The 14950-nt window shown below is 43.9% G+C and overlaps 1 protein-coding gene across 1 annotated transcript in view; it reads right to left on the bottom strand.

Moving 5' to 3' along the window:
• Positions 1-3369: 3369 nt before the first annotated feature.
• Positions 3370-14950, bottom strand: part of IQCA1 (IQ motif containing with AAA domain 1) — a 220034-nt gene continuing 208453 nt past the window's right edge. Inside the window, exons 18-19 of the mRNA XM_044005245.1 lie at positions 10187-10425; positions 3370-3804 (exon numbers count right to left, since the gene is read on the bottom strand). Coding sequence (XP_043861180.1) covers positions 3664-3804; positions 10187-10425 — 380 coding nt within the window. The 3' untranslated portion in view covers positions 3370-3663. The remainder of the gene's footprint in view (positions 3805-10186; positions 10426-14950) is intronic.

Here is a 14950-nt window from a genome sequence, read left to right as displayed (position 1 = left end):
AAAAAAAGAGATTGCTCTCATTTTGTTTTTTATTTAATGCTCATTTGTCTACAAATATCAAATCATATTACTTGGCAATTATGCTGGGTGATTCCTAGGGAGGGCTGTGCTTTAGTCAGCTGCATCTTCCCTTCTGTGCCCAGGGGAAGTTGCATTGAACTGGATTGACATAAGGTCAGGAGACGTCTTTGCTCAGGACTCCAGGGGGATATGTTTCAGACTTTCTTCAATGTTGGGGATGGACAGTCTGTTACTTATGATTCACATCAGGCCTTGACCCACAGTGGGAAGGTCCAGGGCTGGAGAGGTCAGAACTTGGAGTCCAGAAGGACAGGGAAGTTCTGGAGGATGTGGGTGTTTGGGCTGAGTGAAGGGTCACAACTAGGAGGCCACATCTAAGGGAAAGTATGTTTGGAGACTCTACATCCATGGACGTGCCCCCAAGACACGTGGATAGGAGGAGGCAGCTAAGGAAAGGCTTTCGAACACTAGGGTCAGGTCAGCCAATGGGTAAAAAGGGCTGGATCTGGACTCCACGGTCTGCCAGAAGTCATGCTACCTGTATGACTTTGGAGAACCATTTAAACGCTCTCAGCCATGCTTTCCTCCTCTGGGGAATAGGGTCAGGGGTAGGGTTAAGTGGCTTCTGAGGTCCCTCCCAGCACCTCCACTGATAATACTGTGATAAGGGGCCAGTAATAATGGTGCACACTTGGAGGGTTACAGAACGCTTTACAAATATGATCTCATTATTCCCCCCATTTTGGAGAGAGGAAATGGAGGCGGGCAGAAGGTGACTTCCCATATACTTAGGAAGTGTCTGAGGTAGGATTTGAGTTCAGGTCTTCCTGGCTCTTGGTCCAGTGCTCTATCCAGTGCCCAAGCCAGCTAGCTGCCTCATACACAGGACTGTCAGGAAAGACTCCTTAGGAGGTTCCAGTCACACAGGTTGGGCTTCACTCACCCAAAGTTCAACACAGATCGCAAGGTCTCTGGTTTAATAGAGTTACCACCCTTAATCCTAGGATAGAGGCTTTCCCTTCTCTGCCCTGGTGGGAGGCATCCTGCTTGTTATGTGCATACAAGGTTCAGGTGGCATTTGAATGAGAGAAGGTGGGTCCCACTGGTATTAGGAGCTGCTCGTAGCCTCTCCATGGGCAGGAGGCTGGACCCTCCAAGAGCTCCAACACCATGTAACCAAACCAATCAATAGATGACCTTTTCTTAAGTGCTATGTTCCAGGCATGAATCTGGACCTGGGAATGATAAGACAAAAGGGAGAGATCCTGCAACTAATAAAGTTCAGTGGCCCTGGAGCCATCCAGGGATGGACCAAGGAGTCTGTAGGTATGGTGGCTGTCCAGTTTGTCTCCAGCAAAAACAAGCAACCCCCCCAAACCAACCAAACAAACAAACAACCAAACACAAACACAAACAAACCAAAGCACTTGTCAGAAAGGTCATTCTTATAACTCTGGACAAGCACATTGCAAACCCCATAGCACTGTGGAGTGTGTTATACCTGCAGAACTACAGACTCTCACCACTGGAAGGGACCTTAGAGAACACTGGGTCCGACTTAGAACCAAATGGAAAGGCATGCATTAAGGGAGGCCCCATGGTGTCCAGGGAGGCAATAGTCCAGCTGTCCTGGACTGCTCTGGTCATACTATCCATATGGAGACCTGGGATCAGCTTTGGGTACCATATTTTAGTCAGGATGTACTGAAGTTGGAGAGTATCTAGTTGAAGGTGATCAGGATGGGAAAGGGTTTTGAGCACATGACATATGAGGACGGGGCAATTAGATGGGGCAGTGGCCTAGTGCCAAGCCTAGAATCAGGGAGACTCATCTTCCTAAGGTCAAATTTGACCTCAGACACTTACTAGTTGTGTGACCCTAGGTAAGTCACTTTACCCTGGTTGCCTCAGTTTCCTCATCTGTAAAATGACCTGGTGAAGGAGATGGCAGATCACTCCAGTATCTTTGCTGAGAAAATCCCACATGGGGTCACGAAGAGTCGTACATGCCTGAAAATGACTCAACCACACATGAGGATAAGTTGAAGGAACTGGGAATACTTATGATGGAGAAGAGAGCACAAATTTGTACATGAAACTCATATCCAAGAGTCTGAAGGGCTGTTGCATGGAAGAGGAAGAGTTTCATTAAGACTTGCCTTAAGAGGGCAAGTAGTAGTGCTGGAGAAGAAATTTTGGCTCTTTAGAAGGGAAAATTTCCTAACAGTGAAAGGCACTCAAAGGCAGACTAGGCTGCCCCAGTTGGTAGTGGGTTCTTTTTCATAAGAAGTATTCAAACAAAGGCTGGATGCTCATGTTGGGTGTGTTGTGGAAGAAAAGGCACTCACATTTGGGTATAAGTGGGGCAAGACAGACTATGAATCCTCTTCAAACATTGGTCCTTATTGGACACGGATTCTGTGATCCTGTGAGCAAGTATGTCTTCTATAATACCCATGACAAGGGGCTTCCAGCCTCTGAAGTATAGTGATGGGGATGCTGGGATGGTCCCATGGAATTAATTCCATCTTTGGACAACTTGAATTGTTGAGAAAGGTTTCCTAACATCAGTCACAAATCAGTCTCCATTGCTCCTGGTTCTAACCTCTAGGGCCCGACAAGAAGCCTTTCAAATGCTTGAAATCAGCTTTCACACCTTCAGCAGATGTTCTATTCTCCAGGATAAACAGAATGACTGTGGAAAGGCAGATTTTAGTTCAATATTTTTGTTGTTCAGTTGTCTCAGTCATGTCTGATTCTTCATCACCCCACTTGGGGTTTTCTTGGCAAAGATACTGGAGTGGTTTGCCATTTCTGTCGTGTAGCTAGTAAGTGTATGAGATTGGATTTGAACTCAGGAAGATGTCTTCCTGACTTCAGGCCCAGCTATCATTGTGCCACCTCGCTGCCCACTTTCATATAAGAAAACATTATTATTCCTCAATCAATGCTCAGTCGACAAGATTTGGAGTTCCTTTGGCATTCCGGGCATACTTCTCTAGACAATATTTTTCCATATAGTTCCACACCAAACCAAACAAACTAGGAGCCTGTTAAGTGTAAAATTTTTATTTAGCTATATAAAATTCATGGATATAGGAAAGAATTATATCTTTAATTGCACAAGAGGATATGTATATATGCAGTGAACAGATGAATAAAATGGCACAATAGAACAATAGATAAGTCTTGCTGATGTTATTAGCCTACCAGTGAGGATGCCCTTTAATTACTAAGCTTTTCGCTTAATACTCAATTCTGCACTACAGAGGAATGGCCTGGCAAGGAAAGGTCTTGGAGTGTGTGTGTATATGCACATACACGCACATGCACGCAGGCTGTGTCTACATTATGTACAAACCATTGGAAGGCTAGCATACTTAGCATACTGAGGAGAAAAATATTTTGTGGTGGTTTGCCAGCTTAGGAGCAGAGAGTGCCAAAGTACTAAGTGAACGAATATGAGAAATACAGGAACTGTTGTGTCCCATGGGTGGACCATCACCATTGGAAGAATTTTTTTTCCTTTGGGCTTCTTCAGTAGGCAGGATTTTCTTAGGTCTGCATTCTGGGGCATTGATTCATTCTTTTCAGAGAAATGGTCAACCTCAACATCAATGAGAGAGTTAAAGATGTGAAGAATTACTTTTTCTCTTTTCCCTTCTTTTTCCCTTTCTTTTCTTTTCCCTTTCCTTTCCCCTTTCCTTTTCCTTTCTCCTTTTCATCAGCTCCAGACAATGCAATCGCTCTTTTCTTACCCAAAGGGGTCTTGGAGTACCAAGTCTGAAATAAAATAAAGAAGGAAGAAAATGTTAAAGTTTTGTATACATTCTGTGGAGGGAGCCTTAATAATCTTATTTCAATTCTCATTCATGATGAAGGGTCTATGTAACCCTTGAAAACTGGGCACCAGACGAAGGTGAGTGGTTTCCCAAATGGATTTCCATGTTGACATGACTACACATTCTGGGTATTGCCTGAATCCAGCCAGGGACACTCTTCTCTCAAATGGCTCAAAATTGAAGAGAAATATAAGGTTACAATACCTGGTCATTTGCCTCCTAGTCACTAGCCATTGATTAAAAACATAGGAAAATTGATTCACAGAAGAGATTAGACATGGAGTCTCCTTCGAAAGAATCAATTTACAGATAGAGGTCTTTGAGAGAAAGGATGGCTTCATTTTCTGTATTTGTATCCCAAGTGCCTGGAACAGAGTAGGTCTATAATATGTTTGTTGATCAACTGAGTAAGTAAAAAATCCCAGAAACAATGGATCATGGTAGTGTAGTATTCAATACACCCAACAACACCAGCTGCTGGGTTAATAATTCCCTATCTAACAAAAAATTCTGGAAAAATTGGAAAGCAGCCTGGCAGAAACTGTGCTTAGAGAAACATCTTAGACCATACACTACAATGAACTCTAAGTGGATACATGCTCTAACTATAAAAAGCCATATCACTCAAAAATTAGAGGATAGAGGGGACTGTCCTTATAGTCAACAGTGGCTCCATTTTTGGCTAAACTGCAGTAATTTGCTATAAAAATTCCCAGTGATAAATGTTTGTTGGAAGGGAGTAGTAGCCACTGGATAGTGGGACTGAAATGCCAGGAGCCTCCCTGGTTGTCATTGTTAGTACTCTGCCAGCACTGGTCTGGAAGATTTGATTTTTTCTGGAACAACCCTCATAACTTAGGGAGCCTGGGGAGCCTGGGGAGCCTGGGGAAGGGAGCTGGGTAATTAGGGGCCAGTTACTAAAATTCCCCATTCACCAGATTTCTCTTGCGAACTATGTTAGCTGATTATTAGCCTGTTTCATGGGCTCTTAGAGACAAAAGTACAATTAAGGGCCCATCCTGGGGCATTTTCCTGCATTTGGCTATCCAGTACAGGGGTTGAAATGAACAACCTGACCCTTGGGCAAGACTCACCCTCAGTCCCTTGAGCCCCTTCAACTCTGATTACTATGGTTCCTTGGTCCGATCTATATACAGCAGAGTATGACCCCAAATATAGGCTTTTTCAATCCTGCCCCCCCATCTCCCTCCTCAAAAATGTAGTTCTTTGACCATAGACATAGACCATGCATTTATTGAGCACTTACTGAGTACATACCAGGCCCTGTGCTAAGTACAAGGAATACAATAAATCTAAAGACAGGCTCAGTGCAGGAGGTTAGAATTCAAGATACAAAGTTCCTGGGTCAATGGTTGGGGTAGCAGGAATTTCCTCAGTCATTGTAGGGTGAGGATCCCACCAAAAACACTCACCAGCTGGATGAGCTCTCTGAGCCTCAGTTTTCTCCTTTGTAAAATGGAGATAATAATACTTGTGTTACCTAACCCACTGCATAGATCATAGGATTTTAGTTCCAGAGCTGGAAGTGATCCCTGCAGCCACATAGTCCAACTCCCTCCTTTTACAGAATAGGAAACTGAGGCTTAGGTAGGTGAAATAATTTACTGAAGGCCAGCGAGCAAGAAGGTTCAGAAACAGGATGCTATGGGAGAAGTAGTTACTACTATTATTTGTTTAGTGTTATTATTAAAATGCCAGAGAAACCCATTAGATTGTGAGCTCCTTGGTCTTTTGCTTTTCTTTGTATCTGGAGCATTTAGCACGGTGCCTCACAATAAGTAGGTACTTAATAAATGCTTATTGATTGACAAGGAGCTGCTATCACCACCACCACCACCATCACCATCAACCACTGAAGTCGTCTTCTGAGGATGCAGCCAAGGCTATGGCTTCCAAGGCTGTACCAATGGAAGACAAGCTCTAACAGGTCCTACTACCAAGACCGAGAGTCTTGGGGCATGGGCTTAGCCATGGATTGCATCCCCTTGACTTCAGATGTCGGTTGTCTGTGCACCAGGCCAGATAAGCCTCGCCTGTTGGATTGAAAGTTTTTAATTGGGCAGTTCTCAGAGGTAGACCACTAAGATAGAGGGGCTGTGGTTGCACTGGTGCATGGAGCCCCTGTATTGATGAAAGCCACTGTCCCTGGATGTAATGAGGCATCATTTTAACATTGTTCTGGGGTTGGCAGCACGGGTTACCTTCTGTTGTCAAAGGCAACAAGCATCCCTAGGATCCAAGGCTAAATCAGAAGGCCTGGGGGCTAGGGCCAGGAGTGGGTCATTCTCTCACTTTGGGAGGGTTGGAACAACAGGGCTTGGAGATAAGCACAGATTAGGTACCTACCTCTCCCTCAGCCCCTCCCATTCCTGGATGGGGTAGATGGGAGCCATTGGCTCAATCTACTCCTCCTGCTACCCCCCCCCCCCAGTCACCATTGCATCCTGCTATAGAACAAACACAATTCTGAAACACAGCAATCTTGGGTTCATTAATTCCCTTAACAAGAGGAAAACTCTGGGCGATGCTGATCATAAAAAACAACACAGGATGAAGGCAATGGTTCTGTGATTTCACTAGTGAGGAAACGCCTTCTCCTAGTGCAGGTTGCCACCTTCTCTGTAACGTATAGTTTTCGTCATCTAGAACCTTGAGAAGTGCCATAACCTGTCCAGGATCATGGCCAGTTGTGTCAGAGCAAGGGCTTGAAAGGGGCTCTTCCTGGCTCCGAGTCTGCCTCCTTATCACCTAACCCCACTGCCTTAACCACAGTTTTAATTTGTTGGATAGAATACCAAATTCTAGCTCACTGAAGACAAGGGACAGCTGAAACAATGAAGACTGAAGGAAACAAAAACAATGGGTATCTGGATGGGAGATGAGCAAGAGGAAGGTCAACAGGCTGGAGAGAGGTCCAGTCTGGTGGAGGGCAGGGCAATGGAGCAGTCAGCCAACAGAGATGTGTGCTGAGCCGAACAAGGGCAGATCTTAGCCCAGGCCACCATGCTCACTGCCACCCCTCCCAGCCCTGCTTCAGACTCTCTGGACTTCACCATTGTGACCCTCCCTGGAATTGCCTTCTGCCACGTTGGTTCTCACATTGGGGAGTTCCTTTCAGGGGCCTCCGTTTTGGGGACAGGCCCAGGCTGGCCACAACTCATTCACTTCTCAGTTGTATTTCTGATTCTAAACCATGTCCTCGCACGAATACCTTCCTCCCCTTTTCAGCTCCCCTTTAAATGTTTTCTTCTACCATTAGAAGGTAAGCTACTTAGGGTAGGGCATGTTTTTATTTCCAGCACAAGGCAAGTGCTTGCCATTAAAAACAGAAAGACAGGAGCCAGGTCTTAGACCTTTCACTATCTGGTGCTGGAGGGACCTCAGAAGCCCCCTGTTTCAACCCGGTTGTTTTACAGCCAAAGAAACTGAGGCTCATTAAGAGACATAGTCATCGTGCCGTCAGACCAGGAAGGTCTGAGGAAGCATTTGAATCAGAGATCTAACTCTAGAGCCATGGTTTTTCCCCACTGCAGTCACTGGTCTTAGGGAGCTGCTAGGGGCAGCTTAAGGTCACATAGCCTGCCTGGTTCTCCACTCACTGCACCACATTGTCCTTCCAGCTATGTAAGAGTGGATTGGGCTGTTTTTGGGGGCAGGGAGCTCTTTCTACCTATTTTTGTTGTTCAGTTGTTTCAGTCGTGTCTGACTCTCTGTGGCTCCAGTTGGGGTTTTCTTGGCAAAGACACTGGAGCAGTTGGCCATTTCCTTCTCCAGCTCATTTTACAGATGAGGAAACTAAGGCAAACAGGGTGAAGTGACTTGCCCAGGGACACACAGCAAGTAAATGTCTGAGGCCAGATTTGAACTCACAAAAAATGAGTCTTGCTGACTCCAAGCCCTGGCATACTGTGCATTGAGGTGCCCCTTAGCTGCTCCTACCTAATAGAGGTCTTCAACATGAAGGATAGATCACTGTCAGGGAGGCCATGGGAGGAGGTACTGGACCACTTGGCTCCTGAGGTCCCTCCCACCTCAGAGTTTCTGTGAGCACGACCCCAAATGTGAACAGTCTCAAAGGTGGCTTAAATGGGATTTTCCCCTGGAATGATTTATTAGGCATCACTTAGATTTCTCTTGTGCATTTGGGATGTGTCTGACAACCACCTTGGCCATGAGTAGATTCTCTTAGTTTCAGAACATTTAAACCATCACCTTTCTTTGAAGAGGAATTCCAAATCTTGCTCTGCCCATATAGAACATTCCAAACTGAGCCCCCGATGTTTTAGGATGGTGACAAACTGGGCAATAGGACCAGCAGGTGGCAGTCATAATTCAGTGTATTTAGTAATTAGTTTGAGTGCCAAGTATCACACTAGGGAATGAATCATGGGTTTATTAAATGATTCAATTATTCAATGCATTGATCAAGAAAAAGATCTGGCGCCTAATTTAGGGAAAAAACATGATAGGATTAGGAAGATGCCAGGCTGCAGCAAGGAAGAGAGAAGAGGCTTTGGGTTCGAGAGCTTTGTTCCTCATACCTGCTTAACTTTGGGCAAGTCATTGAAACTCTTTAGGCCTCGGTTGCCTTGTTTGTTAAAAAAGTGGGTGGTGGTGAAAGGGAAAGGGTTTGGACTTAATGGGCTCTGAATTCCCTTCCAGCTTTAAATCCAGGACCTTTGACCTTCCTCTACCTGTGTGACTCTGGACAATTTTGAGTTGCTTCTCTGGTCTCATTTTCCAACTCTGTAAAATGAGGGAGTTGCATTAGATGGTGTCTGAGAGGCATCTGGGTGGTACAGTGGATAGAGCCCTGGACCAGGAGTCAAGAAGACCCGAGTTCAAATCTGGCCTCTGACACTTACTGGCTGTATGAGCCTGGGCAAGTCACCTAACCTCTGTTTGCCTCAGTTTCCTCAACTATAAAATGGGGATGAGTATACCACCTACCTCCCAGGATTGCTGTAAGCATCAAATGAGATTGTCTTTGTAAAGTGCACAGTACAGAGCACGGCACAGAACAGGCTCTAGATCAATGCCGGTTCCTGTCCTTCTGAGGTGCTTCTCAGCTCCTAGTTTAGAACCCTCTGATTTGTACCCTAGGTCATAATATCTTTAGAGACATCTAAGAAATACAAGTGGGTGAGGGAAAGAGGATTTTAAAAAAATATCATAAGAAAGAGTTTAAAAAGCAAATGTTTAGTCAAGAAAAGGTGACCAGGGGAACTCATTAATCTGGAAAAGATAAAAGAGGGGCTAGCTTCAAAACCAGATTAGAGACAGCATTGGAAGGCAATCACGCTAAAAAAGTTGTGTCCCCCCCAGAAAAATTCCTTCATCTTGAATGGAATTCCAACTGCAGGTGAAGTTGGAGTTTTTGCCCCAAGTGACACATTTTTCACCTTCCCTAGAAGCACTGGGAATTCCTTGCTGGGGAATAAAGCACTCTTTATTATGGTTGGAAAGGGATGCATTTCATAGAAACATTTCTTTAATGGTATCTCTGAGGCTTATTTCTAAATATTATATGCTTTAATTAAAAATATTTTTTGGGGTAATTGGGGTTAAGTGACTTGCCTAGGGTTACACAGTTAGTAAGTATCTGAGGTTGGATTTGAATTCAGGTGCTCCTGATTCCAGGGCAGGTGCTCTATCCACTGTACCACCTAACTGTCCCCAAAGATGATATACTTTTTAAAAAAATCCACCTTCCCTTCATGATATAGTAAGACATGCTTAGTTTTCCTCATTTTAGGCAGCTTAGCATAGTGGATAGAAGGCTGTCCCTGGTGGCACTTATTAGCAGTGTGTCCTTGGGCAAGTCCCCTAACCCCACTCAGCCTCAGTTACCTCATCTGTAAAGCAGGAATGATAATAGCACTTATCTCACAGGGCTGTTGTGAGGATCAAATGGAATCTCCACAGAACATTGTGCAAAAATAAGGGGTCATTGACACCTGTTTCTTCTAAATTTGGGAATCTTTCCCCTTCATTTTACTTGTTTCTTTGGGGGTGGGGTTGAGTTGAGGGGGGACGTGAGTGGGTATGTCTTTGCTCTGTGGCATCAGAGTGACCCTGGATATTAGATGATCCCAGATGTTGAGGTGGAAGACCATTGGGTTCAATCTTTGCCTTTACAAAATCAAGGGCCTTGCCTATGGGGCACAAGTGGGTCTGGAGCCCAGGTTCTCTCAGTTCAAACACTGGCTGGTTCTCTAGAAAAGGGCCAAAGAGGAGAGGGCAGGGTTGGCACAGGGCCACCTTCTTTCACCTTGCCATAGACCCAGCTGTGCTGGCCTCACCTTAAAGGTCTCTTCTTCCTCTTTGTACACGGGGTCCAGCCGGGCCAGGCTGGCGATGAACTCCACGGCTGTCAGAGCCTTATGCCTCTGCTGCCGGACTCGTCGGTCTGTGAGGGTGCTTTTCACCACTTGGACGATTTGTCCCTGGGTGAACCCATCAGTGACCTTGGAGAGACAACTGATGTTCAGTGAGTTGGTGATCTTTCCTCCCGCCTTTTGAATCACTTGTTTCCACAATACTGGTTTGTGCAAGAAAAGAGAGCGTGGAAAATTGGATTAGTCAACACTCTAGCTTTCTCTGGAAAGCTTCACCTCAGCATGAAGAATGTGGAACCAGAAAGTCCCCATCCAGCTGGGGGACAAAGAAATACAAATCTCCAATGCCTCCCTCCACAAGAGCTGCTATTTTTTTTTTACAGTATTGTTCAATGAAAAGTAGTTCTTAACTTAGAGTTGGGAAGATCTAGGTGCAAGCCCTGCCTTGTATATCTTCCAGATGTGTAACCATGGGCAAGTCACCTGAATCCTCTGAGCCTCAGACTATAAATTGTAGCTGGGTTTTGATGTGCATTGGTGAAGGCAGTTGCCACACTCATAAAATATCTCAGGGTGTTGAAACCTTGACATATTGAATAATGCCACTGGATGTTTCTAAGGATTCTGCTCCCTACAACCCAAATCTACTGTTTTAATCCCCAACTCTCCTGTTGATAATGCGGGGCTGCAAAGAGCTCCAACTTTCTGTATCCCCAAGGGCAATGGAGGGGGCATCGTGGGACTAAGTTGTTCATGGTGTAGCTGCTGCCACTTTTAGTGAGCGTTTGAAAGGTGTGCAAAGCCCTTTACAGAGATCACGCCATTCGAGTCTCATGACAGCCCCGTGACACAAGCATGAAGTTCACTTAATGGATGGAGAAAACTAGGTCCAGAGCACAGTGGATAGACTGACTACAGGACTAGGAGTTAGGAAGCCCCGGGTTCAGAACCTGCCTCTGATGTTTATTGCACGAGCCACTTAATGTCTCCTTGTCTCAATTTCCCCAGTTGTAAAACTGGACTGGGGGACCTCAAAAGTCCCTTCCAGAGCTAATTTGAACATTTCCTATGACTTGTCCAAGGTAATACAGCCAGTAAGTATCAGAATTAGTTGCCTGGTACCAATATATGCTTCTCACTCACACAAGTTGCTTCTCACAGTCTCCAGGTTTAACTTTCCATTACACACACTGTTCCACTAAGCAGAACATCTCATTTACAAACCATTCAGAGAATGGGAGTTTTCCGCCTAGACTTTGCCCTGAACAAATGTGTATTTTAACTTTATAATTGTGTGGCTAAAGAGCCAGCTTTGGAGTCAGGAAGACCTGCGTTCCAGTTCTGTCTCTGACCTGTCCTGGCTGGGTTGCTCGGGTCACTTAACCCTTGAATCTCCCCAGTAACTCTCTAAGGCTCTAGGCTGTGACTCAGTTCCCCATCTCCACAGGTAAGGGAGCTTCCTCCCATCACATCCCTAGACCTGAGTTGGAAGAGACCTCAGGGAGCATGTGGTCCAAGCTTCCCACTTTACAGAGGAGGGAAATCGATTTGCCTGAGGTCACCCTAAGCTGGGCTTCGAATCCATCAGATCCCAAATCCCTTCCCCTGGGCCATGTTACATCTCTTACTGGCTAGGGAGTTCAGCATGGAAATTTAACCCCCCTTCCTCCTCTCCCTCATCCACTCCAGGAATGATACAAAGATGGGAGTCAGCCCCTAAACCTCTGGGAAAATGTTTAGCTGGATCCCGGGCAGTGAGGCCCAGAACACTGAAGCCTTCTCTTGAATTCAGAGCTACAGTGAAAACAAATTACAAAATTAGACAAGGCCCAAGCTACAAACTTCAGAATGGACTAAGCCACACAAATTAGAGGATGCTTATTGCCGTTGCCTAAGGACTCCTTATTTTACAAAAAAGGTTGACTGCAGGGCTCCTTGAATAAAAAACCCAAGTCCCCTTGCTGCACTTAAAATACCATTTCAATGACAAAAACTCCATTCACGCACTATCTTTGCACCAACATGTCTACTCTTAATGGGAGCTAAACCAAGAGTGGGCCATATTCTCTGTAACTCGTTGAATAGTATCCTGGTGGCATAAAAGGCTTAAATGCAGTTTGCAAAGGGACCCGATTTATACCTAGAGATGTGTTTAGGTACTGGGGAAATCGGGCTCAACATTTGTAAGGCCCTTTGATGTTCCCCGAGGAAAAGGTTATTAAAATGTTTTTAAAGTCTAATTTTTGTTAGAAGAGTTAAAAACTTTGACTTGAAACTAACCACAGGCCCACTTGACTAATCCTTCTCTAACAAACTCACAATTGGGTTATCTGGATCGACAGCAACCATTGTTTCCCTGCTACCTGTTTTGTATGGAGATCCAGGGCAGGCACTGGGAGACTTAACATAGAAAAAAACAGTCCCTGCCTTCCTGGGGCTTGCAGTCTAGTAAAGGGTCACGCACCAGCACAGAGAGCCTGATTGCAAAATGTTAGGCCCAAATGCCTGTGTGTGGCCAGAGGCAGCTAGATGATCAGGGAAGAACTTGTGCAGGGGTTGCTGTTTGTCATGACCTTTATTTTTTCATAATTGCAAATGACTTAATTTTATGAAAATGCTTACTTGAGTAATTATTTACTCAAAGGTTAAATTTGCTACAAAGTCTCTAGCAATTTTTTTTTTTAACCAGAGGCATATAATGAAGTAATTGTGGTCCTCCTAATTAAATTCTTAGTAAAGAATAATACTTCCTTTTTCTCCTTCTTATATTTATTCCTTCTTTATTTTTAACATTATTTTCTTTTTAAATTTTGAGTACTAGATTTTCTTCATCCTTCCCACCCTTCCCCCACCCACTGAGTAGGCAAGCAGTGATATCAATTATAGGGGTGAAATCATGCAAAACATTTCCATATTGGCAAGAAAAATATACTTCAATTTCTACTCAGAGTTCATCAGTTCTCTCTCTGGGTGTGGATAGCATCTTTTCATCACAAGTCCTTTGGAATTATCTTGGATCATTGTGTTGATCATAGGAACCAAGTCTTTCACAGCTGATCGTCATTACAACATTGCTGTTGCTGTGCACAATGATCTCCCACTTCTCACTTTACTTTGCATCGGTCTCCTCATGTTTTTTTCCTGAAAGCACTCCCATCATAATTTCTTATAGTACAATAATATTCTGTCACAATCACATGCCAGAACTTGTTCATCCATTCTTTAACTGATGAGCATCCCCATAATTTCTAATTCTTTGCCATCACAAAATGGAACTGCTACAAATATTACGGTACATATAAGTCCTTTCCCATTTTCTTTGATCTTTGTGGGGTACATGCCTAGTAGTGGTATTGCTGGGTCAAGGGATATGCACAGTTTAATAGTCCTTTGGGCATAGTTCCAGATTGTTCTTCAGAATGGCTGGACCAGTTCACTACTCCAACAACAGTTTATTGATATATCTATTTTCCCTTATTCCCTCCAGCATTTGCTATTTCTGATAGGTGTGAGGTGGTACCTCAGAGTTGTTTTAATTTGCTTTTCTCTAATAAATTATTTAGAACATTTAAAAATGTTAATATAGATAGCTTTGATATCTTCTGAAAATTGCCTGTTCATATCCTTTGACCATTTAGTGGTTGGAGCATGGCTTTTATTTTAATAAATTTGATTCCGTTCCCTTTATATGTGAGAAATGAAGCCTTTATCAGAGACATTTGCTGTAGCTTCATTGTCTTTGGTACTTTTTTTTTTTTAGAAAAATGTAGTTTCCCTGGTTCTCTCTTTCAATTAGGTCTCATTTTACTTTTGCTTTGTCTGAGATGGATGGCCCCCCTTCGCTTTCCTCCCTTCAGCTGAAGCACTGCTTCAGCTTCTTCTCCAGCCATTCATTTCCATTCTGTGCATGTCTTTCTGTCTCAAGTATGTCTCTTGTACACAACATATTGTTGGATTCTGGTTTCCCATCCATTCTACTGCCCACTTCCATTCCATGTGTTAGCTCATCCCATTCACATTCACAGTTATGATCACTAACTCTGTATTTCTTTCTATCTCATTTTCCTCTCTCTCTCTTTTATCCTGTCCCTCCTCAAAAGCCTGTCTTGCTTCCAACCACTGCTTCCCCCAATCAGCTCTTGTCCTTATCATGCCCCACTTTTCTCTCCCCCGACCATTTCTTTTAACCCCATTCCCCTCCTCTCTCTATTGGGTAACAGATTTCTAGAAATCCAATTGAGTTTGCATATATTGTTTCCTCTTTGAACCAATTATGATGAGAGTGAAATTCAAGTATTGCCTGACACCCCTACCTATTTCCTCCTCCACTACAAAGCTCTTCCTTGCATGCCTCCATTAAATGAGAAAATTTGCCCCATTCTGCCTCTCCCTTCCCCCTTCTCCCAATGTACCTTCTTTCTTACCCCATATTCTTTTGGTATGTCTATGTGTGTGTGTGTAACCTATAAACTCTGGGATTTGGCTTTAATATTTTTGAGATTTTTCATTTGGGGATCTCTTTAAGAAGATTAATAGTGAATTCTTCCAATTTGCATTTGCATTAAGGGCAGTTTTCCTTAATAATTTCTAGAAATATGATATCTAGGCTATTTTTGATCATTGCTTTCAGTAGTCTAATAATTCTAAAATTATCTCTTTCAATCTTGTTTCCAGGTCAGCTTTTTTTTCAATGAGATATTTTACATTTTCTCCTATTTTTTCATTCTT

This window comes from Dromiciops gliroides, chromosome 4, assembly GCF_019393635.1.
Source record: "Dromiciops gliroides isolate mDroGli1 chromosome 4, mDroGli1.pri, whole genome shotgun sequence".
NCBI classification, from domain to species: domain Eukaryota; kingdom Metazoa; phylum Chordata; class Mammalia; order Microbiotheria; family Microbiotheriidae; genus Dromiciops; species Dromiciops gliroides.
Note: the sequence above shows the minus strand (reverse complement) of the source record. Positions and strands in the feature narration are given on the sequence as shown.